At 47.2% G+C, this 27257-nt stretch overlaps 1 protein-coding gene across 1 annotated transcript in view; it reads right to left on the bottom strand.

Annotated features, from left to right (window-relative positions):
* Positions 1–27257, bottom strand: part of LOC144114635 (protein qui-1) — a 565534-nt gene that overhangs the window by 104204 nt on the left and 434073 nt on the right. Inside the window, exon 5 of the mRNA XM_077648494.1 lies at positions 20277–20458. Coding sequence (XP_077504620.1) covers positions 20277–20458 — 182 coding nt within the window. The remainder of the gene's footprint in view (positions 1–20276; positions 20459–27257) is intronic.

Raw genomic sequence — 27257 nt, 5'->3', positions numbered from 1 at the left:
CCGTACGGGTGCTGTAGTCGCCTCGGTACATGTATATTTTTAGAATTAGGACCCTGTGACACTTAGCGCGAGCACAGACACACCACAAGAAAGACTACACAAATACATACGCTACCTGATTGCCGTCTTTCTTGCAGTACGTCGTAATCGCGCTTTGTATTACGACACCGAGATGTATCAGCTCGCCTAAAAAGAAGGTCTACTACTGACATTAAAGTAGAAATTTTTCATAATGTGACAAGATTCACCAGCTTCCTGAAGCAGCTGCTTAAAGTATCAAAATTATGATCTTTGGCTATAACACTACCTCGATTTGATGTTTGTTTTTCAAAAAACTAGGAGCAAATGTATGTAGCTGTCCAGGACTTCCTAGCGGTTAGCCTTTCGGTTTTAACTTTTCTGATCCATCGGTGAAGGTGAAATCGATGTCCACAGCATGCAATGGACTCATGACATATGTAGACTTAGGACAGCTTGAACGCGCTGTTGCCTTCCTGCAGCTACAATTGCAAATAAACCGAAAGAGAAGATGAGAAAATGTGAGCATTTCTTCATTGCTACTCGCGTAATTGTGTTCTTGGAGACGCGCACTACTGCGACCCGTTCTGTCAGTGCCTAGGTTCTGCTTAGGTGAATGAGAGATTCCAGGACTCGAAAGAAGGGAAACAAAAACAACATTAAAAACCATTAGTTACTGACGACAGGCTCAGGAAGCGCAGCCACAAAGCGGGGACTCGTAGGTCAGTCATCTTGCTGTCCTATAGGTGCGGTTCGTTGGAGTTTGGGTCTCTATTTCGATCACAGTTTTCATCAATGGGCTTCACACTCAACGGAAGATCGCCTACTTAAAGAAATGAACATACACAAGAGATATACGCAGCTTTATAGCGACCGTATTGCAGAGCTATGAGCTCCATTCGCCGCATAGTCATCTTCAAAGTGGAAAATTGCTCCGGAATGTCTGCATTCTTTTCAGTGTCGTTTGTTTTTTATTCATAGCATTAAAAAAAATAAATTAATAGAAACCCGGAATGGATTCTAAGAACTATGCTGAAAAAAAAGAAAGAAGGCAACTTGCATAGCGTCCCTCTTCGTGTTTTATTTACATGGTAACTACTTTTGGCGGAGCTTCGACCACTTTTCACTGTTAACCGATTCGGCAAATATATCAGCCACTTTGGAAGCCTAGCATTAAAGTTCGCGCTGCTCACTCCACACCTCCACTCCTCTTTTCCTTCGACCTAAGAGAAAACGCTGCTTGGAAATCTCCCAAAATGGCCGAAAAATTTGATTTTTTTTTAAATTGCTGCATTCCTTGTAGGCCTCGTTTTTTATGCGGTACCGAAGTTTCATTGCTGAAATCGACCGGGAAGTAGCCATAAAAAATAGTTTCATGAACCACGGCTGCTCTGCATTGCGGGAAGCGCTCGAACAATGGGCGTTGTTATCCGTTACGGTTTTCTGTCTAGATAATCACCTTGCGGAGCAGATTGCTTCAGGACTGTTTTATTTATTTTGACTCCCTTTGTATTGCTTCACTCCTATGACCATAGTGCAGGTCAAGACATTCTTTGTTTTTCGAATCTGTGAATTTTAAATGTCTCGTGAAAATTTCTTCTCACTCTCGACATGTCAACGAACACTGCATAGAGAAATTAAAAGCAAACATTTGTGCTTTTAAAGCGGAAAAAAGAAATTCTAAGAATGTCTTGACCTTTATCACGCCGACAGAAACGCTGTGATTTTTGAACCAGCCTTTGGCTACATTTTCTTAACTCTGCAGCCTCTTCACAAAATTCAGAGAAAAATATATATTGTAAACAAATTTTCTGGAGATAGAACACTGAATATTTGTGAGAAGAGTGCTAAAATTATTTCTAATACGCTGAAAAAAGTTCTTGTATAGACATCCAGAAATAAAAAGAAATTGCTGAAAGCCGCGCCCCCTCTTAAACCAAGGTTAAAAATAAAAATTACTATATTCTCTGCGACATTAAAACTAAGCCGATGCTTGTGATAAAATTTCGCACGCACACTAATATGAGAACTGAAGGGATGACAAGTCAAGTTCATTCAACAAACTCTTTACACTGAAGAGTAAACAAAGTTTTTATTACACACAGGTGAAAAAAAAAGTATTGACATGCGAATGGTGCAGTTTTCGACGGTTGCCATGGAAGTTTTTGCCTCCTGTAAGTAAATCGCGCTAGCAGTCAACAAGCGCGAGACTGTTGACGCACGCTCACGCGCTGAAAGCGAGTGCAAATTACACGCACATTGGCGCGCCATGGCAACGGTCAGGGACAGGCGCTGTCAAACGGGGCGCGTTAAAACCGGGCACTAATGCCGCAGAGCGTTTGAATATTCGCGTGTTTCACTCACCGCTCGACAAAAATATCACCGAAAGAGCTGCAGTTTTGCCAACTTTGCCGCTGGGCGTTTATACCTTTGACGCTACTGCGACGTTCCAACTGTGGGCTGTCCAGTGCCAACGCCGTTCACGAAGTTCACCGGCTAATCGCGATTAATGAGTTGGCTGGGGGACAAAAAGTACTTCCGCTTGAGCACAACAGCAATGCGCGCCGGAACAGTGAGCCACCATGGAAGCTATAGAGTGTATGCCCAGGCAAGGCAGTCTGTCAGTAGACGAGTTTATAACGCTGTCCGTGCAAATCAGAACGGATCGTGATCTGTGAGCACGCTTGGGTTGGCGCGTTGGATAGGGTGATAAGCTAGCGCACAGGAGGGAGAAAGACGGAACTTTATTAAGTGCCTCATGTCCGGATCGCTGGTTCAAGTGGGTGGGTCGAGATTGCAGCTCGCCGCGGAGTGATGGTTACCCAACACATGGGTCACGTGGACGGTGGCAACAGCGTTGGCCGGAGTGCAGCATGAGGTATACGGCACAGTTCTCCAAGGAATAGGGTACATGGGGAGAGGACGAATATGTACAGTCTTGGTCAAAAATTGAAACCATAGGCTTTTTGTTAGATCCGCATTGTGTCGCCACGACGGCACTATTAAAGATCACAGTGCCTTGAAATAGTAGGAGAAGGTTTGACCCCGTGGTAGAGAAGCTTGCTGTTTGACGTGTTCTTTGAATGCTCCTCTAAAGAGAGAATTAAATCAACAGTCAATCCACAACAAGTGAATGCTGTGGCCCAAAGACTTTTGACGGGGGGTGTACACGTACTGTGGGGGCATAGTGCAACATAACTGAGAGATGCCGAGGGAGGTTCAGTATGTGGTGGCTGTAGAGATGACGAGTTTTGCAATTGTATTGGGGTGTGCTAATAGTACTTCTTGGAAACCGAACCGAATGCGATTAGTGTAGCTAAACACCGAATCAAATACAAATCGAACAATAAAAAAATGAATTGTATACGCATGGGTTGTGCCTATCATTATTCGCTACTTGTGCGAATATTCGTAAAAAAAAAACGAATATTACTGCGAAACAGCAAAGAGCTCATGAAGTTAAAGCTGTAGCGGTCGGAAGATGTAACAGTGATCTCCACTATGTGGAATGCAGCACAAGGTCAGTATTTTAACTCTGACCGTCGTATCATGCGCCTGAGATTTTTTTTTTTGCTTCTGACGAACAAGCACCACATCTCAGTTGATTACAGAGACGAGGGTTATCATATTCCAATATCAGGCATGACTGCAGGGTTTCCTGATCCTGGCTTAACCGTGCCGCGCCGTCCAGTCTCAAAGGTCAGAAGTTAGAGCATCACGAACGCCGCCACACGAATGGACCGCGTCGCTGCGCTGAACACGCAGTCCAATCGCGGCAGCATGCTGTGCGTCTTCGGTATGGGCCCTGTTCCTGAAACAGCCGTCGAAAAAAACTAAGACATGCCCCATTTCAACCCTGTGTTTGTAATTCGAAAACTCTTTGAAAACTTGAGATCGTATTCGATACATTTTGAATATGCACTATTTGATTCGTTCAGCTAATCGAAGAGGAGGACAGTCGATTCGAAAACTTAGAATATTCCCGCACCCTTACAACTATTGTTTGCTCCCGTGCGATGTAGATTCGTGACAAGCGAGCTGCGAAGAAGGAAAATAAGAAGGCTGAGATTGTGACGCAGTTCTTAGTCTCTGGCTTGCGAGTTTTATGGTAAACAGCTCGCGCATGCTTGGAGTTGCAATCTTCCGGCAAATATAAAAGATTACTCGGAGATGAGTTGCGAGCGAGGACATGAGCCCGCTTGTTTCCATCTATGCTCTGGCGACCGGGGACGCTTTCCAGAAGGACGTGCAGGTGTGGGTGCTTTCGAAGGTGGGTGTTTAACTGTGCAAGGATATATGCTGTGAGCGTGTTGGTGGCGAAGTCCAGGAGGGCGCTCCGACTTTCCGCGCGCACGGTAACAGTGTTGTTTTGGTGAGGGCGCAGATGGATGGCTTCATCGGTCGCTTATGTTTCAGCTGCTGTGGGGCCAGCAACGCCGTTTTAATAAGGGGCTTTCTGGTGGTGGGGGTGTGTAGACGCAGTTGAAGCGTTGGAGCCGAACAAACTGGCATCTCTGCAGTAGGTCTCATGGGGCTTGGTGTGGAGGTTACTAGCTCTGGCTTCACTGCGTTGAGGATGTCTCTGTGCCCATGTTTCGGTGTATGCGGAGGGCGGTGACACGAGGCAGACCGTCTCACGGTTGTCGAGAGTCAAGAGTTGGTATGAGGCGTGAGTTGGTGCACCCTAGAGTTTCCAGCATGGTGCGCACCTGGCGGGAGGTGGTCAGGAGTTGGTGATGAGGCTCAGGATGCGCAGCGGTTTCCTCCTCGAGGCAGTTGTGCAAAGTGTGTTGAATGTGTTAGAGGCGTATGCAGAGACATCTAGTTCTGTACGTAGGAAGTTGCAGGTGGATGTTTCATTTATGCTAAGTTGTTTTCATTAGATGAGTGCGCAGACATGACTCGACAGAATATGGTCGTTACGATGCGGTGATCGAGTTCTCTGAGTCGATGATTGGAGCGGGTAGTAGGCTTTTTGGTATGCAGTGGAGTTTATTTTTCTGAGAATGTTTGATGTCCACATATATATGCCACGGATGAGAGCGTGTCTTTGGCGTACTGGAAGATTATTGATTTTCAAGGTGATGAGCGAGTGATAGGCACTAGCGGTACTTTAGTATTTGAGACCAACAGTTCAGTAGAGCTCTTCGGAGGAGCATTCGAGTCCAAATCCGGCAGCGTCAACTTGAATGATGCCAAGAAGACCCTACTGAAAGGTAGCTTCTTGAGAGCCTGGGTTCCGAAGTGAACACTAGAGCGGGATATCGTTTCCATAGATATCATGTTGGAGGTCGGCAACAACAGCGCGTTTTGCGGGATGATTTTTTGTTGCGAAATTAAACAATTGGAATGAAATAGAGCCCTTGGACCGTATTATAGTCTATAAGGTGCCCATTTTCTGTTGTCCACTTCACGTTCATTTGGTCCTATGTTAGTGGTCACTCAGACGTACCCCCGGCTTTCAAGCGTCTGTCGCAAGCGACACGACCATTGGGTGGTTGGCGACAACCATACTATTGGCTGAAATTAGATGCAGTATATTCCAATGGTCAAGATAAATCGCAGCGCTCTGTCAACAGCAGGCGACCGTTCCTGAACACTGCCTGTAATTGCTTGTGATATGCAGCCAATGGTGAGGTCCGCTCACCAAACACCCAATGGCCGGCTCGCTTGCCACAGACGCTTTAAAGCCGCGGGCATATCTTAGTGACCACTGACAAAGAACCGAATAGACGCCAAATGGATAACAGCAAATGGACAGCTTATAGAATAAGGCCCATGCAGTGTGGCTCGTTCGGCAGGGACAGATGGGGAGGCCTAATAATCAGGTGTAATGCGCGTTATTGTGCGGCCACAAAAAAAAAATTCTTTACGTAGCTGAAGAGGCGGACTCCTCGTAGCGTTTCCTGAAAGCTGGTTAGAGCTTCCATGCGGCAACTTTGTCGAAGGCTCACTCACTCACTCACTCACTCACTCACTCACTCACTCACTCACTCACTCACTCACTCACTCACTCACTCACTCACACACACACACACACACACACACACACACACACACACACACACACACACACACACGCACACGCACACGCACACACACACACACACACACACACACACACACACACACACACACACACACACACACACACACACACACACACACACACACACACACACAGCGCCTATAGCGCGCGAAATCCGGCCAATGAGAGAAATCAACCTCGTGTACCAGTTTTATGCACTTAGCCGCTGATTTGCTCAAGCGACCTTGGGCTTCTGCAGCGCTCCTTTGCTTCAGAGAAACGGAGTGCAATTTTATCCTTGCATGCGTGCAACCACCTATTCGGAAGCCGGACTCACGTTACATGCACGCAACCTTGCGCGGCCCCCTGGGTGTTTACAAAAAAAGTACCATACTTTGCTTTTGAAGTGCGGTCTCAGAATGCGAGTATAAGCTCGGCCAGCTCAGCTGTGGACGGACAGCTTTTTCAAGCTACACATTATAAAGATAACTGATGTTAGCTGACCAGTCATAGCGTTATAGAATCACAATGGTGAAGCCTGATTGTTCTTGCTGGCGGGAAAAGTTGCTTCAGCAAAAGTTGTTAAAAAAAAGACTTGCACGATCAAAGGACTGGTTTGAGCGAGTTGATTTTTGTTCACCTTGGATCTGCAGCGCCGAACCTGCAGGAAAGAGGAACACGGAGCCAGTTTGGTTCCAGTTTATATCGTTTATATTGGTCAAATGTTTAGGGGAATCCCCCAAGGTGGAGTAGATTTGTAATAATGGAGTAATTACTCATTGACATCCACCCGAGCGCAGCCATATGGCTAGAAAGGAGAGCTATACAGCTTTCTCAGAAACTTCGTAGTGAAAGAAAAATTCGTCCTGGTCCTTTTAAGCCGTATGGCCGCGCTCAGGTGGCTGTCAATGAGTAATTACTCTCGTATTATATCGTTTATATTGCACGTCCTGGTAACTTTTGCGCCGGACATTCATGATGGAGGACTTGCAGCCTATTCTCGCAACCAAGCCTCAGTGGCTGGCAGTGCACGTTGGCATCGCAGGGGAATGGAAGGGCAGACGAGCTGCTTGCGAAAGCACTATACGGCGCTCGTGCCGCAGTCTCACCGGCGATAACAGGCTGGGACGCAGCGCGTAATATTGTGCCGGTTTTGCTGGGAGCGGCGAATCCCGACGAACGTGTGGAGAGGGACCAGCGGCTTGCCCTTTCGCGGCTCATTCCCTCGCTAGGAAACAAAGAGTCTTTGTCCTTGTGTGCCATTTTGTGTCTTCCTGTGTTTCAAGAGTAAACAGTTCACGGTCGGCAAAAGGACGACGCGTTCACGGGCGCGCTTCCACCGCGGAGTGCTGCCGCTGTACGGCCATAGAAGGACTCCCGCGCCTCCTTTGTGAATGCGAAGAGGAATGAGACAGCCTTTTCATGGAGGCAGCTCTGGGTCTACGCGCCAACAACCTCGCCGACATTCTTCATTCGCGCAGCCACTCCTGCGTGATCCCGCAGCTTCTTTGAGCCTTGTGTATTTCTTGACACAGACCGGCCTCGCCTCGCGACTGTAGCAAGGCTGACCTTGTTGTCCAGATGAAGCGACACACCACCGTCGGCAATCACCCCCCCCCCTCTCCCACAATAGGCGTCTCTCCGTTCCACTTTCCTCTTCCGGCTTTCCTTTCTTCCTCGACCCCAGTCCCCTACAACGTAGCTAAGGTAACGGCTTACTCTGAAGTCGTAGCTGCATCTTTTCTCTTTACAATAGCCTCGTCTCTCCGGCTCAGTAAGTCGCTTTCATGCTGACGGTTCTTTTCCGCATCTTCTAAGTTGTTCTCGATCAGCGCTGCCTGCGGGCTCGCGCTCTTCTCTTTGCCGTTCAAAGAAGCTTGACCGCTTCTAAGTTCTTGAAACAACAACAAAAGAATTGCCGTGAGGGAATCGGTAAGCTCCTCACGCCCGCAGCGAACACTCAGGCTTTTCAGATCCCCTTGTAGCAGTAAATAACGAAGTCATTGTGGGAAACTGCTTCACTTGTAGCTTTACTGCTAACGGCGACCGAGTGCCAAGCAGACAGCAAAAGACGCAGTTTTGCGAAGTGTAGCGATATAGTTTCTCAAAATTACCCAGAGAGAAGAGGCGCAGCTAGGCCCCGGAGGTTTTTAAAGAGAGCTTCATCCACCACGGGTATGTCGGAACTTTGTCAGCTTAGTATTTATTATTAGTATTAGTGTTCGTCCTAAACGTGAATTCGTTACCCGAAACTTTGGTGAACCGATATGAAAACGTGAAAGTGCTGCTCCTAGTTGCGAACTGTTCTAAATATTCCTGGAGGTTCCTAAATCCAACAGATATGACAATCTTTCCCTTACAAGCGAGGAGAATAAATTACTTTATGTGGCATGTTTTCCGATTTTTAGAAAATTTCACTGAGGTGTTACGTACTGGGCACGTTGTGAGGTTAGCAAGCCACATCCTCGAGTTTTCCGTTCAGAAAAAGTCCTATTTCTACAGCTCCGTTCATGCTTATGGTTAAACGCAGGCCAACCGAAATGAGAAATTCGCACTTGCAGACATTTTCGTGGTGAATGAATAACATCGGCGCGTTTTTCCTCCAGCCATTCATATGAACAGCTGTGAGAACACCGATAATAAGCCTGGGCAGTTGGAACTTACCCGGGGGAAAAATACGGCTGCCATCGACAAAGTTTCTTGATAGCGAAACAGTGAACATTAACATTCGTCGCCTCCAAACTGCCGTAGCAGCTCCTGCATTTATTTCCTGCGATTTCAGGACGCAATCAGCACAGCCCAGCGGGGCGTGTAGGCCCCGGAGGCTACCTGCCACGACCACTAAACCTGAGTGTACGCCCTCTCTTTGAGCATCTGCACGCGTTGTAACAATGTCAACTTTTTGGTTCGGGCGGTAGCCGTTGTCTGGAGTGTAAGGGTCCCTGAAACAAAAAAAACTGGGACTAAGAGTAGCAGTCAGTGGATATAACATCGTGTGTATTTAAGCGAGTCGCCTGGATAAAGTTAAATAAGAATGAGTGATAAAAAAGAGTTTCGACGATTTCTACAATACAATATGATACTCCACATTTGATTTATTTTTTCCGCACGCATCGATGAAAGTGCTGTCAGCCATGCAAGTACTAATCCCTTATTTGTCTTTATTGCCGGAAGGTACCGTGTTTCAGCGCTTGTCGGTGCTAATACAAAGCGCCAGTTCAATCTACCGCAGGCTGGAAGGGAAAGCACACGAGATGAAACACTGGACGAAGCTGCAGTTACGGCAAAAGGCAACGAAAGAGCCAGGAGCGGCATGAAATGGCCGCCGAGTAAAAGAAAATTAATGGTTCTCTGCGCTTTATTATTTCAGCGCTTGCTCCCATCTTTCACGAAACTTCTTTTCACGGACTAATCGAGCCGTTTTTCACGCTTCCATAAAGGGCTCACCGCGCCGGAACGCAACCAGCTGTCCCGAAGAAGGAGTCGGCGGCGACAGTAATAATGAAACATTACCACACAAAGCGGGATGTTCTGCGTTCGAGCCACAGCAGCCTAGTTGCCAAAACAAAAATTAAATGCGCGCGAAGAAAGCAATTAGCCACCAGTTTGTGCTTGAAGCGAACGTTACTTAGCGGTTATACCGGACCCGCCTCCGGTGCAAGCTATACGGCCGTGTCCCGCCCATTTGTATTTATGCGAAAAAGAACCCAGCGGGTGGTCTTCATTAGTGGCGATTTATTCATGGAGCGAGACACAGTGGAATTGCCAGCCTTTGTTGGTGAAGAAATTTGATAAGACGTGTGGATGGGGAAGCGTGCACTTTAAAGCTTCCTGGAGGTCTACGAATATGATACGGTGTACCTGACGCGGAACGAGTCTTGTTTTCTAACATATTTTGTTTGGACCGTTTTGTAATTGTCTAGTTGCAAGGTTGCTTTAGTCTCACTTTGCCTCAATGCGCTAATTCTTTTTCCTTTCTGTTAAGAGCTTACTTGCCACAATCCATTAAATGTAAGCGTAAACATACGCCATTAATCGCGCGTGCCATCCTCAAAGATCCTATTTCATGGCGTGTGCCTTACGCTCTACCCACCGTCGCCGCAATTCCACAGCCTTATTGTCTTCATGAAAAAAGAAAAAGAAAAATGAACGCGAAAAAAAAGCGGAGAAATAAGGAAGACAGCTAAGAACTTACGCTACCTTACGAGTGAATATTCGGCTCAAGTTACTTCGCGCGTACTCTGTGTGGTCTTCTTTTATTTTCGCCGACCTGCCATAAAGGCATTATTTGAGTCCGCTGTATATTATTTGCTTCGGGTCGGTGATCTCTGCCACGACACGCTTTCCGCTTGCGACGCGCGCGAGAACGTGAAGATAACGTTGCAAAATATCCCCACCCCCTAAAAAGAAACTACCACAAAGCTATGACCACTGTCAAGCACTGCTCACCCCTCTTTTAAACGAGGCAATTTTTAAGCTACGTGGGTGCCATGTATAAGGCGGCTCACTCGCCCACGTGAAGGGCGCAATGCGAATGCAAATACCGCTTTTCGAGACTGTCGGGCGTAGTACTGAAACCCTCGCAATGGCATAAATGAAATCCGATTTAGGAAAGTTTTTGCATCGCAGGCTCCAAGCAGAGTAAGGGCGCCATAATGGAATGCTCTAGATTGATAGCGATCACTGCCGAGTTCTTTACACGCGTGAGGGAGAGCAGACCTCATCAAGCTTAGTATGGCTGTTTGTCTGCGTTTCCTCATTGTTCGTAATATTGAAATAAAATTTGATTTGATTCGAAAGAGATCTCAGCCTACAGTAGTTGCCATAGTTATCCCACCGATATTATTCCTCGTATCGGCATTAATCCGCATAATATTAACTGCTGCCATGCAGTAAACCTTGGCAGACGACGTGTTGATGTCGTTACAAACGTGGCCTTTCAAATTACCAAAACTTACACACACACACACACACACACACACACACACACACACACACACACACACACACACACACACACACACACACACACACACACACACACACACACACACACACACACACACACACACACACACACACACACACACACACACACACACACACACACACACACACACACACACACACACACACACACACACACACACACACACACACACACACACACACACACACACACACACACACACACACACACACACACACACACACACACACACACACACACACACACACACACACACACACACACACACACACACACACACACACACACACACACACACACACACACACACACACACACACACACACACACACACACACACACACACACACACACACACACACACGTACGTTCTCCTACTTGTAAAGTAGGAGAACGTGTAAACTCTGACGACACCTCGAGATTACGGGTGCTGTTTTATCCTTTCGCGGAAGAAAAAAGCTTGGCTGCTTGGGTGGTCTTCGTATTTGTCATTTTCCTCGCCAGTGCATTTCAGCGAGCCCTTTTAGAAGATTGCCGGGAGAATGGCAAGACAAATATTTGTTCCAGAAAATGAAGTACTTGCGCGGTAAGAAGAGAGAAAAAGGGCCAAACATTGACAGACAGGCACTGCGCTGCGACTGAAATCCAAAGGCATAGACATCCTTTAAAAAGAAGGAAAAATTTTAAAATCTTTGCAGAGAACGGATAAGTAGAGTTCCGAGGAAAAGAAAATTTTGAAGAACTGCTTGCAAACTGGGTGCCATTCTGCAGTTTTTTCTCCTTGTTTTTGAAGAAATAAAAAAACAGCGCTTGCATGGAGTAGAAACGGTGTTTGCGTACGCTGCGTACAAAACGAAGTTAGCGGGAAAAATCTGATGCAGAGATTCGACACAAACTTCGAGAAGTTGCGTAACTGGCTTCTGTTAAGTGTAGTTCTCGAGAACCACAAGAAATCAGGTAAAAATACAGAAAAAAGTTAAAATAGCAGCACGGCAACCGTAAGTTATTGAAGCGATTTGATCGATTTAATGTTAATCTGAGGTGATTATTCGCAGCTCAGACCCTGCACTCAATTTTCGCTTTACTAAACACACCAACTGAGAAATAAATTAACATTCGTCCTCATATATTAATAAAAAGAGAACCTTACGTACAGCGTGAAAATATCCTGAACGAACATTATTTCAAGGCCAGGCGCGAAATGTATCCGGATCCAAACACCGGCAAACCGAACTTTTTCAGGAAAAGTCAACAGCCCAGTGGAAATAAAGTTCCTCACAGCGATGTTACGGCCGCAGTCGGTGAGTAAATGGCCTCTTTTCGCTTTGCGAAACGCACAGAGCAAACGTGTTGAAGAACATGGTTCAATGTATACTGCGTTTTGAGTCTGGTGAGGAAAGTCGTCTCCACTGCTCGAAAACACCCATCACCTTTTGTTTTTTTAATAGAGCGCTAGTGTATTGAAGCCTGAACTGATGAAAAGTATCCGAGAAATTGATTCTATGAAAAACAATTTATTCTACACTGAAAGGAAGACCGCTACATATAACATAGAACAGGCGTTCGGTTCACGCGGCTTGGAAGTTTTCGTACCGCTGCATTTTCGCAATATTAGGCAGCGAATCAAGTTTTATTTTATTTTTTTGAGCTGTCACGAAATGTTGGTATCGCGGCGTACAAAACAGACAGAAGATGGAGCTGAACTCAGCAGGCGCGTAATTAAGACGACCGCTGTCTGAATCCTATCGTGTACACAGACGCATCTATTAAAACTTTCGAGCCTTAGCACGCGTCTTTCAAAACACTAACCCCGCGGCGTTTCTTCGGGGGGGGGGGGGGGGGAATTATCTTTGGAGACATTGGAGCCAGAGGGCTTGTGGTGTGCATAAAGCTATTGTAAGACCCTCTTTTAATATCGCGCCACAAGCCCAGGTTAAAGAGACTATACCGATGGCCAGACCTAACAAATGCATTATAAATGAAATACATTAAGAACCGAACGCGCCAACTACTTTACGTCAACTCGAACAGCTATGTTGGCGCGCTTGATGCCGCATAGCTAGCTCTCCTTAGTGTCACGGCGACGGCCTTAAAATAATAATAATAATAATTGGTTTTTGGGGAAAGGAAATGGCGCAGTATCTGTCTCATATATCGTTGGACACCTGAACCGCGCCGTAAGGGGAGGGACAAGGGAAGGAGTGAAAGAAGAAAGGAAGAAGGAGGTGTCGTAGTGGAGGGCTTCGGAATAATTTCGACCACCTGGGGATCTTTAACGTGCACTGACATCGCACAGCACACGGGCACCTTAGCGTTTTTCCTCCATAAAAACGCAGCCGCCGCGGTCGGGTTCGAACGGCCTTAAAACGCCAGTTACACATTTTGAACTGACATTTTGCGTTCTAAAAAGTTTCGCAGTGCCTTGACGTGTACAGAGTACGTCTTGGTACGAGGCGCACTGAGGTGTACTCAGAAATAAAATGACCTCCAAGGCGAACATGTTAAGCAATAACTCAGAGAGAAGCCTCAAGGAACGAGAATAAGTACCAGGCCACCGATAATACCTCATGCGACGACACCTTCTGCGCAGCGCTGGAGGGCGTTGAGAGGCCTTGCCCACAGGATACCTTATGCGTTGATCTTGAGAGTTACGCCTACTTTTGTGACTTTCGCCTTTTGTCACTGTAACGCCGCGTTACTAACATTTGCTTTCACCCACCTATTCAGAAGGTCCCGCGGTCCCACGGGCACTAAACATTTCTACATCCTCCTGTATGAAAAAGGAATCTATTATTCCTTCGAAAAAGTAGCGCGAACTTAGCGTTAGAATTAGTTCATGTTGGTTTGCATACTACGGCTTATCAATGAGAGAGCAGTGCGGCGTACTCACGATCAAGGGCCCATTGTTGTCGGGCTGTACTGTTCGTGCGGTTCGCTCGGTGCAAATGAGCAAATTTCAGTAAGTTAGCCTTGCCACATATTGCACACAAATCGCGCATTGCTGAGCAGGAATGACGTTTAGTAGTGGCGTCGTACTTCACATTTCGCTACAACAGAAAACGCAATTCTCTTATCAAAATATGAGAGAACTCTCATCTGTACCGCCGCAAGTGCGCAGTTCCCGAAAAGCGGGAACGGTTAAAATAAAATAATGAAAATTTAACGGCTTTCGTAGGGGAGGGAAGGAGTATGCCGAAGTTATTGCCGGGCTGTGGTGAGCCCTAAAGGACACCATGAGCCCAACTCGTGCGCGTCTTACGACGTTCTCGGGCGCGCGAAACGAGCAGGCGCAACGTACGAGCTCGTGCTCGCCAGGGGGCCAAGCGCGCTTCCCGAAGTGAGCCGTTCCTATTCGCGAATGCGTGCCCTGAAGCGACCCCCATACGGCGTCGCTGTCGTAATAGAGCTGCCTTCCGTGCGAGATGACGCTGGAATGCATGGAAGCGGGACGCCACTGCAGCCTTCATTCAAAGAGGATAGAGAGGCACCCACCGCCTCTATGAGAAGAAGAAAAAAATGGGGGAGGGGGGATATATATAATGCGACATAAGGAATGTTCTGCTTTTACGAAAAAAGGTACCGGTTTGGCGGCGTTCTGTCCTCTTTTTTTTTGTCTCCTAATGTTTTTTTCTCTGCGGTGCGCGTGCAGCATGCCCTGACAAAAGATACGAATTCGTGTGCGTGAGATTCGGGATGAACTTTGAAGCTATGCGGTTCCTTCGCGAAAGGAGAAAAGCGGCCTTACATGCAAGTCGACAGAATTGCTCCCTCGAGCAATAGACAGAATCGGGAAAAGCGAGTAATGCGCGACGTTGTCTCCCTGACACGCGATGCGCTTCCTTCCGCGGGCGGTGCAAAATTTCTCGCGGCACGCCAGTTTGCTTTTAGCTGACAGCGACAAAAGAAGAAGGAAAACACTAAAGCGCCATGAAACCAGAACTTCGTATCACAGATGCATTTTAAGCGACCGACTCCGAATATATACGGAACAGTAGCAGCAACAGCCGAACCTTGACACGGCACCTATTCGCGAACTTAATCACAAAATATTATGCCAATGAAATCATTTACGAAAAAGCATGATGGTAGACTACATATAGCTTGTTACCAAGAGACATGGGGGCAGCAGATGATGTTCTTTGCGTTTTTGCTATCGCAGTCCGCTGGCAAAAGCCAGCCGATCCAAACCAAGTGCAGCACACATGGTGGCCTACTTTCATTTCATTTACTCACGTCTTAAGAGCCCGTAGCTATTACATAAGGCTGAGGCAAGAAAAATGTATAACAGAATATCGATATCAGTTCAATAATAACAACAAAAAAGCAAAATAATGAAACAAAGCAAAAATGATCATAAGCAAAGAGACACTAGAACAGAATCAGGTCATTTGGTAAGGCGGGAAGCGTCACGTAAAACCAAGGTGATTCGTTAATTCAATGCGAGAAATTGCTCGATCTGTGCACGAAGCAATACTATCAGGCAGGGCATTCCATCGGGGCTACTGCATCAGAGAATAATGAATTATTCATCGCTGACGTGCGGCCTATCATGATAGCTAATGGATGACTGTGGTTTACCAAAGGGATATTCTTGACGGTGGTTGTAGTAGAGGGTGCCTGTTAATAGCGTGGCAGAAAAAATTGGTAGGGTTTTAACGAAGTTAAACCGAGTACACGTGCTAAAGCATGCGTTCATTCTTCTCCTCTTCTTTCGCTCTTCATCTTCACACCTTCTTTCCACTAGGCGGCAGCTGGCGTGACGCCCTCCTTCCGTTGGCCACAGCTGGCGCTATAGTATACGCTCCTCTCAACTAACCCAATCTTACCCGAGTCACCCTGAGGCTTCACCCAAGATTCTTGGTTGGGTTTGGCCCCATAAAGTAGTGCTTTCGCACTGAAAGGAATGAAGCAGCCAGAGACAACGCGCTGCTTGGTCCTTTTTGCTCTTTTTGCCTCCATAGCATGCAAATTAAGTCAGTGGTGAGTGTAAAACCGCAGAGTAGCAACAAAATCTCAAATATGACGCGTCAGCGAACTGGCTTGTACTGCAAAGGCGAACACTCTACGCTTAAGATATTTGGTTTGGTTTGGTTTTGTGGGGTTTAACGTCCCAAAGCGACTCAGGCCATAGTGGGACGCCTAAATGGAGGTCTCCGGATAATTTCGACCCACTGGGGTTCTTTAGCGTGCACTGGCATCGCATGGTACAGCAGCGCTTCTCTTAATCTCCAGCTCTCTTGTGCCGCGAGGTACTGTATCTGCAATTGCCATCACTAACAAGGGTATATAGCTATGCTAGAAAGCGGAACACCAGCCGCCCTACTTCGCAAGCACGTGAACAGTAGCTGCAGTCTACAGACGAATATCCGGCCAGGTACAACCAAACAGTACTAACAGAAGTGTTAAATGTGTAAGATGGCTACAGTCCCCCGCTACGTATCACCGTAACGCGGCAGCTCAGAACGAACGAAGGGTGCCTGAGTTGAGGCTAGTAGGCGGAACAAAGACAGCTTCCGTATATGGCGCCGGTGCAGCCTCGTGGTTATTTTCTTTTCGCTTGTGCAGAATAATCCTTCTGTCCAGCAGTCCACCTCGAACATCTATTGTGCCCAGAGATGCGAAGCCTCTCCAAGCGCTGGGATCCTGTACACATCCGGTAGCCGTAGGCGCTGAATTACATGCGTTTTATCTTTCAACTCTTGCTCTCACTGTTTGCTTCCAGGCATGTCGCTTTCAGCATCGAGTCGACGCTTCCCTAGAGTGGTGTCGAGTAAAGCGTCTTGATAAACGCTTACCTTTCTTTTGGCTGCCAACGAGGGACAGAAGTGTTGCCATCACGTCTGTGCTCCCATGCAATACTCGCGCTCGCGCTATCGGCTTGCGCAGTTTCGTTGACTTCCGCAGAACGCTCGGATACCTACTTTTTACTGTGGTTTTATTGTGACTTAGGGGAAAGATTATGCTTGTTTTGATTCAGTGACTACAGCGCGAATGTTTTGGAACTGTTCGAAGTGCTGGTATAGCGCTGCCTTCCCTAGATACAGGTCTTCCGTGGACGGTATAAAAGCGCAGCTAGTACATTGCTGTCGTTAGGATTTGTCCCCGTGGCAGTGAAATGCTGCACGTTAAGGTTGCGCTTGGGGCCACACGAACGTGCATGCTCCACGCAAGAAGGAGGAACATGCTGAACGTAAAAGCGCAAAAAACAAGAACACAGAATAAGACAGACAACAGGAAGCGCTCATGTTGTCTGTCTTATTATGTGTCCTTGGTTTTTGCGCTTTTACGTTCAGCATGGAAAACCAACTCGCCCAAACGCGGCCATTAAGGAGGAACACTTAATTTCCGGTCGAGTGTGCTGAGAATCTCAGAAGCGTCGCCCACCACATTTCCTTGCGACAGTCCTGTCACATCCGGACCACTTCACATTTATTTCTCCCCCACCCAAAGAAAATTCAGCATCAGCAGCAAACTTTAAATACTCACACCAACCCTCACGGAATGTCTGCATATGCATTTCGCCCGATTGACAGCGTTTTGACACTGAGCAGCTGCGACCGCACGCCGGGTGTCCGAAGTTGATGTGCGTTTAAAAATTTCGACAAATGATTAGGCTAATTAAACTGATGATAAGCCACGGCTTCCTTTCATTTCAGCCGTCTCCAGCAGGGGCGTCCGCCAGCCGATTCTATTCCCGCCAGGGGAGGAGAACGCACTGTGGGGAAGAGTCTCCGTCAGAGCCGCGGCTGCACAAGCTTCATGCGGGCCGCGATGACGCATTTCTCTCGCTGATCAGGGCGCCGGTGCACGCCGAACTAACCGCGGCTGCTCCGGGCACAAAGGGCTTACATGTGCGGTCCTCTGGCCGGGGCCTCTGCCGCCGCCGACAACCGCAGCCGAGTTTGTTCCCCTCGTGCTGCGATCAACAGCAAGCCCGGCAAACAAAGCAGCGAACAAACTACGCCGGCTCACGCCGCGCCGCATTTTCATGCCAGGCGCGGCTAAATTGCTGTCACCCTATCCAAGGAAGGGTTTGGGGGAGGGAGGATTGTACATTCGCGGCAGGAAACCACGACGAGGCGGGTAATGTTAGAGGATTCGGGGCAGCGCCAGCGCCTAATTGTAATGCCCGCTCCCAGGAGACAAAGGGATTCTCACGTAGGGAGGCAGGAGGAGACAAAAAGAAAGCGCTGACCACCAGGGCGGAACGTGTAATCCAAACCACGCAGCGCGCGCTGCCGGCCACTCCTATACCAGTGCGGGCGGGCGCGCTTTCTCTCTGCAGGGGCGAACTGCAGTCGGCCGCCCTGCGCCCGCGCGCCCTGACCCGAGCAGCGCCGCCAATCTGCGAAGCCGCTCCGCTATTACGCCCTGCCGGCGCCCGCACGCTGAATACTGTTTGCGAGACGTCGCAATCGTGCTACTACTCTTTTTCAGCCCTCAGGGATGCGACAGAGTAACCGTGCGGTCGGGCATAATTATGACGACTGCTTCGAATGCACCGCATGCGGATCGACGTGCTGGAACGTTTTTACAGAGCGAAACGTTTACTGGCCGGTCCGTACACACTCAACTCTGTCGAACTGCTCAACTTCTTCAAGTGTTCAACATCGCAGGCAACCGCGTTTCGGTTTTGCGCAAAGTGCTGTCGCATCAGTCAGGTAAGAACAAAAGTAACAATGCTGTAACTTGACCAAGAGCCAAGCCAAGAAAGAAGATGAGAGAGGAAGAAGAAGAGAGGAAAGAAGTAGAAGAAGAAATAAGAGAGAGAGAGAGAAGAGAAGGAAAGAGAAGAAGGGGAAAAAATGGAGCGACGCCGTCGTTAGAACATCACGCTCTCGCCGAATGTCTCAGCCAAACTGTAGCCTAGTTAGAAATTTTTTTTCTGGCTTAAACTATGTGTACAGTAGTCACTTCACGAATGAGTACGCAACAGTGCGGGGAAAATAATGAACGCTGGGATGATGCGTTGCCCTAAGAGCTAGTTCTTACATTGCTCTTCCTTTGTCTAGCGTTTCTTTTTGTAGCATACAATTCAAAAATGAAGCGGCAAATACCCCTCTAAAGGAGGCCCTCTAGCCAATGGCGTCTACCAGTGCGATGACGTCGTGGTTAATCCGATAACCCGTAGGTAATTAAATTCCCTAGCACTTGCCAGCATCCTGCGACGACACCCTTCTAAGTACAAGGGTATTAACCACGCGGAATCTGTGTAGATAGCCCCCTTTGAGCAGCGTTTTCAGCTTTGTTCGTGAGTTTTATCCCACTATAGTGACGCGCCTGTTCCCACCTGGAGTTCAATTCTCGCCGCTCAACGTCCAGGCAGCAGTACATCTAACGCATGTATCCTAAGACAATGCCTTTGATTTTCTCTTATCTCTGCTTTACTTACCCTATTTTCATTTAATTTTTGACTTAAAGGGCTGCCTCAAAGAGGTTTTATCCTCAACAGATCACTTGAATATTTTCCCCAGTTCACAGGAATTTCTGACAAAACTAGAACTACTTAACTCTACTGCTTTCCGCTGCTAAACACACATTACTATATTAACGCCCGCGTGAACCAAAGCTAATAACCTGTTAATATCAAGCATCCAAACCTTGGTGCAGTGCCCAGTAGGGGAAAGAATTACATGCGCTGAAAACATGAAAGGAAAGATGACGAAGTGGACGAGAAACCTGGAGAGGGCGCACGCGCTGTCGACGAAGCAATTATAGTCCCTGTGTTTTAAAATAACGGACTTCCTTGTAGGTCCGTTTCTAGCAAATTTGCGCACATTTTCATCTGTGCTGTGGTCACAAAAGCACGGGAAGTGGAAAATCAGCCTGTAACGTACTTCACCCGCTGAATGCTTGGTGCCATCTTCGTGGTCCGAGGTGTGTTAAAATTTAGGAAGTACTGAAACCAGTAGCGGCTCGGAAAATGTTTTCACACGGGCGGTACTCATTCTTTTTCTTCAGATAATGCGCTTCACTGCGGCCTGCAGCACTTACTCGGCAGTGAAAACAGCGGTACGTGCTACGTAAACGTAGTTGTTTACACAGCCGGCACGCACCATGCGCCAATGCCTGATACTTGCGCTCCTATCGATAGCCTCGGAAGTTCAAAACTGCCTGCGGGAGTGAAGGCGTGGTTTCTCAATAAAAAAAGAGAGAAAAAAAAAACTGACGTTGAGACAGAGTGGAGAGAAAAGAGCGGAGAAAGACAAACACGGGACCATGCTGAGCGCGGGCACTCACCTGTCGGCGGGTGGCTGAAGCTCGTAGGCAGCTGGCAGCAGGTTTTCATTGAGCAGGTACCACTGGCCGAGCAGCGACACGTCGAGGCCTGCATCCTGGGCCGCCTGGTGAATCGGCTCGAAGACTGTGCGGTCAACGTGGTCGGGAAGCGCGAACGGCCGATACTTGTTGCCCACCATGCACTGCGACATGGCAGAGAGAAATAGAGAGAGAGCATGATACGGTCGCTCTCCAGGCTCTCAAACGGCACCGCGCCCCAACCACTTTACTCAGTGCCGCTCACCGAAACGCTAGCTACACTGAGCACACATTTTTGGAAGTGTGACGTCATCCAGCTAACAGACGCGCGGATGCCCCTGCTGTCTCCAAAGAGGTGATGCGACGCCTCGACATCAGGAGAGTCCGCGTTTCGCGTATGCAAGGGTCGCCTTCGATATCTGACGCAGAGCAAGCTTTAAAGTAAAATAAAGGCGTGACCCAGTAAAAATATCAAATGTTTAAATACACACATATCCCTTAGCCTATAGACCACGTGCGTAAGCACGTTTGGGTAGACTATCTTAATTGGAATCTTCAATAGTTCCGCTCTTACCGTTAAGATTGCTCCGTTGTTACGCATCTGACAAACCACACCTCGTAATGTGAAGGGTTTCGTTTGTTTTCTTTGTTTTAGTGTGGTGGAACATATTAAAAACAATTAAAGTGCCCCGGCCCGTGCCACCGAAGTATAACGGGCTTAAACCAATTAAAAAGTAAGAAAAATAGGACAGCTCTACAGAACAATTTCGCGTAGCAACAAATAGATATAAAATAAAGCAATAATGAAATTAATACTACACAACGAGGAGGCAAAGCAAGGTAAGGGTGTAAGCTATGCCGCATGTGATAGAGAAATAGCATCAACACGAATATTTAGGTTATGGGACTTGAACACTTTTAGTTTCCTTTTTTTATGGCAAATAAAGCATTCGAAAAACACAACATCCTGAAACAGGGGCCGCCAGAGCACTCATAACGTGGCAATGGGGTAATCTTGGCGTGTGAGGTGGTGATGATGGTTCGGTTGTTCGCTTAAATGTTGGGATCGCTTTAGTGCACTTGTTATTACAGGTCGCCACGATTGTATTCTGTACAACCTTGGTCAGGCTTGTGCAGAGCTCTTAGCGGTGTACTGCGGACCAAAGAAAGAGCAGGTTTAAGACAGCTTCCGGATATTTAGTGACCACTTATTTGTTTTTAGTGTCTGTCTTCCTTTCATTCCCTTATATTTGCGTTTTACTGAATGAAACCACCAGTTGATAGCGCAACTTTGTCATACCTCTTCTTTCGCGCGCCGTCTTGATTATTTCAACATGAATAAGTGGGCGCAAACATTACGAAGACAATGAAAGAAGACAGGAAAAGACACAGAAGACCGTCCAACTTTCCTTTCTTGAGATTCACAGAGTCAACTGGACAAAGGCATCCTCCACTGAACATTGGAACTGCTATTATTTGCTTTCTTTGCCCCAGAGCACACCACTCTATCGCGTACTAGAGATAACTGTACTGTAAGTCTTACAAAAAACATTCCTGAAACAGCTACCGTCGTAAACAGGGGCTACATAATGGCGTATATATGTGTGGCCGAGCAGCGGCTACATTACACGGGCCACACCTGACGTACTCTTGTAGTTCGGGACACGCTAGCAAATCCGAGAAAGTACTTACATAAGGGAATGCCTAACAGATAAACAAACCACTCCTTTGACGGAAGGGGGCTTAGCGCTCACATGAGGAATGTCTTTGTAGTACGTTCACCATGTGGTTCGTACGCGTTAATGAGTAGAGAAAAACACATTGGTCGTGATAAAGGAGAAGAACTTTGTGCTGCCTCGGAAAATTATGATTTTAGATCTAACCGCGTTGTGTCAAATACATTTTTAGAGTGAAAAGCTCTACTTCGCTACGAAAGCTGCAAAAGTCGGGTCATCGCTGAAGCCTTGCCCTTGATCTTGAATAAAGTAAATAAGCAATATAAATAATGCCGCGACTGGGTTCGAACCCGCGGCGGCACGAACAGATCAGCGTCTCTGACGATGCTCGAGAGCACTATGTTATCGCCGCTTCTTTTTTTATTTTTAAACATGGCATTTATGCCGATCACGCCTCGTGATAAACTGCAACAGACTCTCGCGCTGTGCACTGCACATCGTCGTCTTCATCAACTTCCATATGCGGCGCGAACAGAAAAGATCAGATGATGATAATAATAAGGTTTTTATTCATATGACACAAACTTTGTATCTAGCTCGCATAAGCGTGGGGTCGCTTGTGTGCGAAGCTGGGCAGTCCCGCGGCTTTGCAGTATGAAAAGGCCACTGTGCAAAGGTAGCGTATCACAGCTTAACCTCGATCACAACGTAACCTGAGTCTAATATCGTCGCCAGACGTGCCGACGACCCAGCAAGGCAAAACCATGAGCCAACCAGGCTAAACGCATGTTTTCGCACGCCTAATCGGCTTAACAACTTTAAAATCCTATTATTTTCTTTCCAACAGCATCCGTTTCGATCCAGGCGAAATTCTAGTGGCCCGTGTACTGTGCGATGTCAGTGCACGTTAAAGAACCCCAGGTGGTCGAAATTTCCGGAGCCGTTCACTACGGCGTCTCTCATAGCCTGCGTCGCGTTGGGACGTTAAACCCCGATAAACCATAAACCATTTCCGACAGCATCCGATACGGGCACGTAATTATCACCACCGAGACTGCAAATGCGAGGCCAAGTCATTACTGAAAACTTTTTGTGAGTGGGAAATGAAACGATAGCTTAAAAATCTGATTTAAGAATTGCAAATTACAGTGGTGATACTGTTCCGGAAGCGTATATCTTTTGTGGCGAAAAATTCTTGTCCCATGGCAACAAGCCGTTCGCCCCTCATCATAGCATTCTTGGTGCCCACATTTCCGGCAGTGTTCAAGTGGTTTCTTTAAGATGTCGTTACTCATCAAAAATAGAATTTAGCGCTACTTACCGTACTTCATGGCGCAGTACTGCGATATTTTGATCACATGCGTACTTCTTGACGCGCAAGTATCTCACGAGATTAACTGTGTGAGCAACTGAAATTGAAGTATTATCTCTGGTCGGCTTTCTTCCGCGCCGATAGAGCGTAGGGTGTTTACAAGCGAATCTTCAGAAAAGAAAAAAAAAGACAATAGCATACTGATGCATGTCTGGCAGACAATTTCGTGGGCGGCCCATGCTGCGCCGTATCACGTCTTACAGCTTCCGCAATCTATAGCATTTGCGATCGAAGGGAAGCCTTCGAGGCAAAGAGTGCGCCGTTATAGCAAGGAGTGCTGCAGGGCCCGCTATGCTTTAAAGACAGCAACTGACATAAAAAAAGCAGCGATACGCAGCAGGTCAAATTAGGTAAGATAAAGTGAGTAAAATGGAGCGAGTGCATAATTTATATTTGCAATGTGCACTAAAATATCGAAATATTCTGCCTATCTCCACGTTCATGTCAACCTAGTCGGCTTTATCGCTAGCTCTAATAAACTTTGAAACTTTTGAAAAAAATGTCTGAATTGAAACAGCGCGAGTTTCCTGCACCACCATAGCGAGGCATGCCTAAGGAACCAGGAGAACAATGAGGCAGCTGCTTCTTCCACGATGTTAGGAGTGAGATATTGCCGTATGGCAGTACGATACAACTGAATGTTCGAGCTAGCGGTGCTATGCTCGTTTTTCAGCTGATTGTCCGCCAATGTTCGCAGAAGGATGCCGGCGATGCTAGTAGTCGTGGACCATGATGCTTCATTCAGCCTTTCCGCTATTTTCCAGCGCATGTTATGCATGTGCTCTGCCTGAGCGCGTCTCTTCACAGCGACGTCAGTCCGCGACTGGCCGTGCGTCTTCGGGAAAGCGCGCGTGGAAGTCGCGCCGCCCGGCTGCTCGCTAGTCGGAATCGGGGGATCGATGGCGAGCCTCGCCGTCTCAAATGGCCTCGCACGGAGTGCAGATCCTGGTCGCGCAAATAGCAGCCAAAGAGGCCCGCGCCCTACGACTGCTGCGTTTTGATCGAGCGGCTGTGCTTCGCGTCTTCAGCGGCGTCCTAGACGCGACGACGAATAAAATAGAGTGGACAATGCGCCCTCTTAATGCGGGGTTTCCCTACACAGATCTATTTCACGCAAGCGACATCCAGCGCAGCGGAGCGGAGCAGCAAGCACTCAACGTTGCGTTCACCTATGACGCCAAATACGGCAGAAAACGGTGTCATAACGACCTGCACGCTCGGCTTTCCAGTGTCCAGGAACGCGCATGTGCATGAAACGTTTGGAACTTTACCAGAGGGACGGCAAAATAAGTATAATAAGCTGGAACATAGACTGGTAGTACTTGTGCAAAACATTAGTTCTTTGTGATAATTTTTAGCGCAGATTGACAACGGCACTGCATTAGGAAGAATGATGAAGGCGCTTATATTTATTTAAGCCAAAGGATCCTCACCGAGATTTGCGTGAAGGAAAAGTTGAATAGGACGCGAGAATGAAAACATAAAAGCTAGAAAAAGTTTGGGGGACACGTCAGCTCCCCCTTAGTAGTATGACGCGCCAACGTTAATTTTATTTCCTACTTTCTTAATTATTACTCTTTAATTACACACTAATTAGCATGCAATATTCGGCACGCTAGGCCTTGCGATACACCACAACACACAAGTTCTCTCTTTAATCAAGTCCAACAACGTGCTTCAATGGCCTGATTCAAAGCTCAAGGGTCATGGCTTCGATTCCCAACTGCCCGAATTTTCTTTTCAGAGAAGTTAATTTACTTTACGTTATTACATGTCATTATCACATTTCAGGCATGCTGCGACCTCCTAGTCACAATTTAACTCGAGCTTTAATCCTCTTCATTCTCCAGTAGAACGTGTGACGTCACAACAATTTAGACCAATCCTGAATCTGTGACAACGCGCAGGGCTTTTCCTCCGAATGTCCGCCCCAACGCCATCGCGTTAATCAAACACGGAGCCTGAATGTTCAGAAGCGCTGTCCAATCGCCAAGCTATTTTGATGAATTCAGTGCTGCTATCCAACACTAGCTTAGGCCAGCACGAAACACCAGGAAAGAGGAGACCCGAAACGCACGGGTATTCAGTCCGCTTGTGCGCATTAGTCGTTGCCCTTCGTCAAGCGACATATCGTCATCAGTTTTTGTCAGCGCCCTTAACTCCTTCCATCAGTTCTCCACTAAGGCACTCCATTACAGCGGCACATACCACGCTATATCGATAGAAAAGTGGGCAGTTTCGCAACCTAGGCACTTGCAGTAATATATTATACGAGAACTGTCGTGAACACGCGTCACGTAACTCTGAAAAATAGGACATTGCAACGACCAGTTTGAATTACGAAAGAGCCGGAAGCCAGAAAGAACCGCACGCCGATACCGTTGCGAGTCTTGATCCCACGCTAGCAATGGTTAGAGGCGTGAAAGACTTGATCCTATCTTCATCCTTGCTGGCCGTCTTCAACAACGAGAAAATGTGCGCGCTCCATGACCCGGGAAGTCCATATGGGAGTATTAGAGGCGCAGTTTGGCGAACCCGTGCCATGTATACGAGCTAGGAACGTCGCATAAACAAGTAATCTGTAAGAGAAGATGTCTAGGATGGTCGTACCACTGGCAGCAAAAATGGATACGTATGTATGACTCGAAACTGTGCGAAGCCAGACGAAACACACGCGGAATAAAAAAAAAGAGAGACGACTGAGTCTTGTTTCCCCTGATTTTTCTTTTTACAGTGAATAACTTCTGTAGTAGCTCAACCGTGACGGCCTTCAGTAGTCCGTCCCCAAAGCCACAACGGGGGCGGGGTTCGAAGGCAGCGTGAGGCGCGTGCATTGGTGGTCATGTCGCATTCGTTTTGCTTTTTTTTTTCTCTGTTGCTACATGCATCCCATTTGTCTCTTATTTTTAGCTCTTCCGTGTGTTCACCTTCTAAATTAAAAAAAAAATCGCGTGGCCTTTTTCTGGTTGCGCGGAGTTTTGCATTACGGAATAAATCCGGAATGCCTTCTATTTGTTATCTATTTTTTAATTTAGAAAGCATTTTTTCATAGCTTCAGGACGCAGTAGGACTCGCAGTTGTTTGCAAATAAATAAATAAATAAATAAATAAATAAATAAATAAATAAATAAATAAATAAAAAAATCATATGATACCCATAAGTTTAAGGCTCGCCGTTTTTATTGTTCAAGATAAGCATTTGGACGACTTGAGAATTGCAGGAAGGATTACAGAGTCGCTTTTAGAGAAGAACGATTCACCTGATCAGAATCGCCAATTTTGACCCAACAACCCAAAGATCATTTTGCATAAATTCAACGCTCGCCTACGCATCTTTAAAAAACGGACCGGAAAAAGCATGTAAACTGGTGTCACACTACCAAATTACCGAGATGCTGTTTCCCACACTCAGCGGCCTCGACTGTGCGTGCTGCAAGTGCAAGTTTGTGCTTGATAAATTTTCAAATTGCAGCGCCGCCCTCTCGTCGTAAGGGGACCGGGGTTTTGTGGACGCGATCCCGTTGGCCTTGTCTTTCGGGCTCACCTAGGCATTTCAATGTTCGTTACATTAGAGCGCTATTTGCGATCGCCTCAAAAGTTAATCACTCCTTTCTTCGAGTGAAGTAAGACGCCAGACACATTAAAAATCATCGATGCTTACGAAGCAACCGGGCAATCTCATTGTATTGAGCAGCGGCTTCGGTAAGGGAATACAGCACACGTATACCTACTGTCATAAGTACACGAGCGCGGCCTTGACGACGAAATTTACACAATTTCGTTGTATCGAGTGTGCAGCAATTGAGATTCAATGCTGCACTGTGCTGGCCCCACTCTCAGAATTAGGCTCCACATATCCATTTCAGGCTGCGCGCAAAGACGACGATAAAATTAAACTTTGCCGCTGTTGTCTCG

Source organism: Amblyomma americanum, chromosome 1 (genome assembly GCF_052857255.1).
Source record: "Amblyomma americanum isolate KBUSLIRL-KWMA chromosome 1, ASM5285725v1, whole genome shotgun sequence".
Lineage (NCBI taxonomy): Eukaryota > Metazoa > Arthropoda > Arachnida > Ixodida > Ixodidae > Amblyomma > Amblyomma americanum.
Note: the sequence above shows the minus strand (reverse complement) of the source record. Positions and strands in the feature narration are given on the sequence as shown.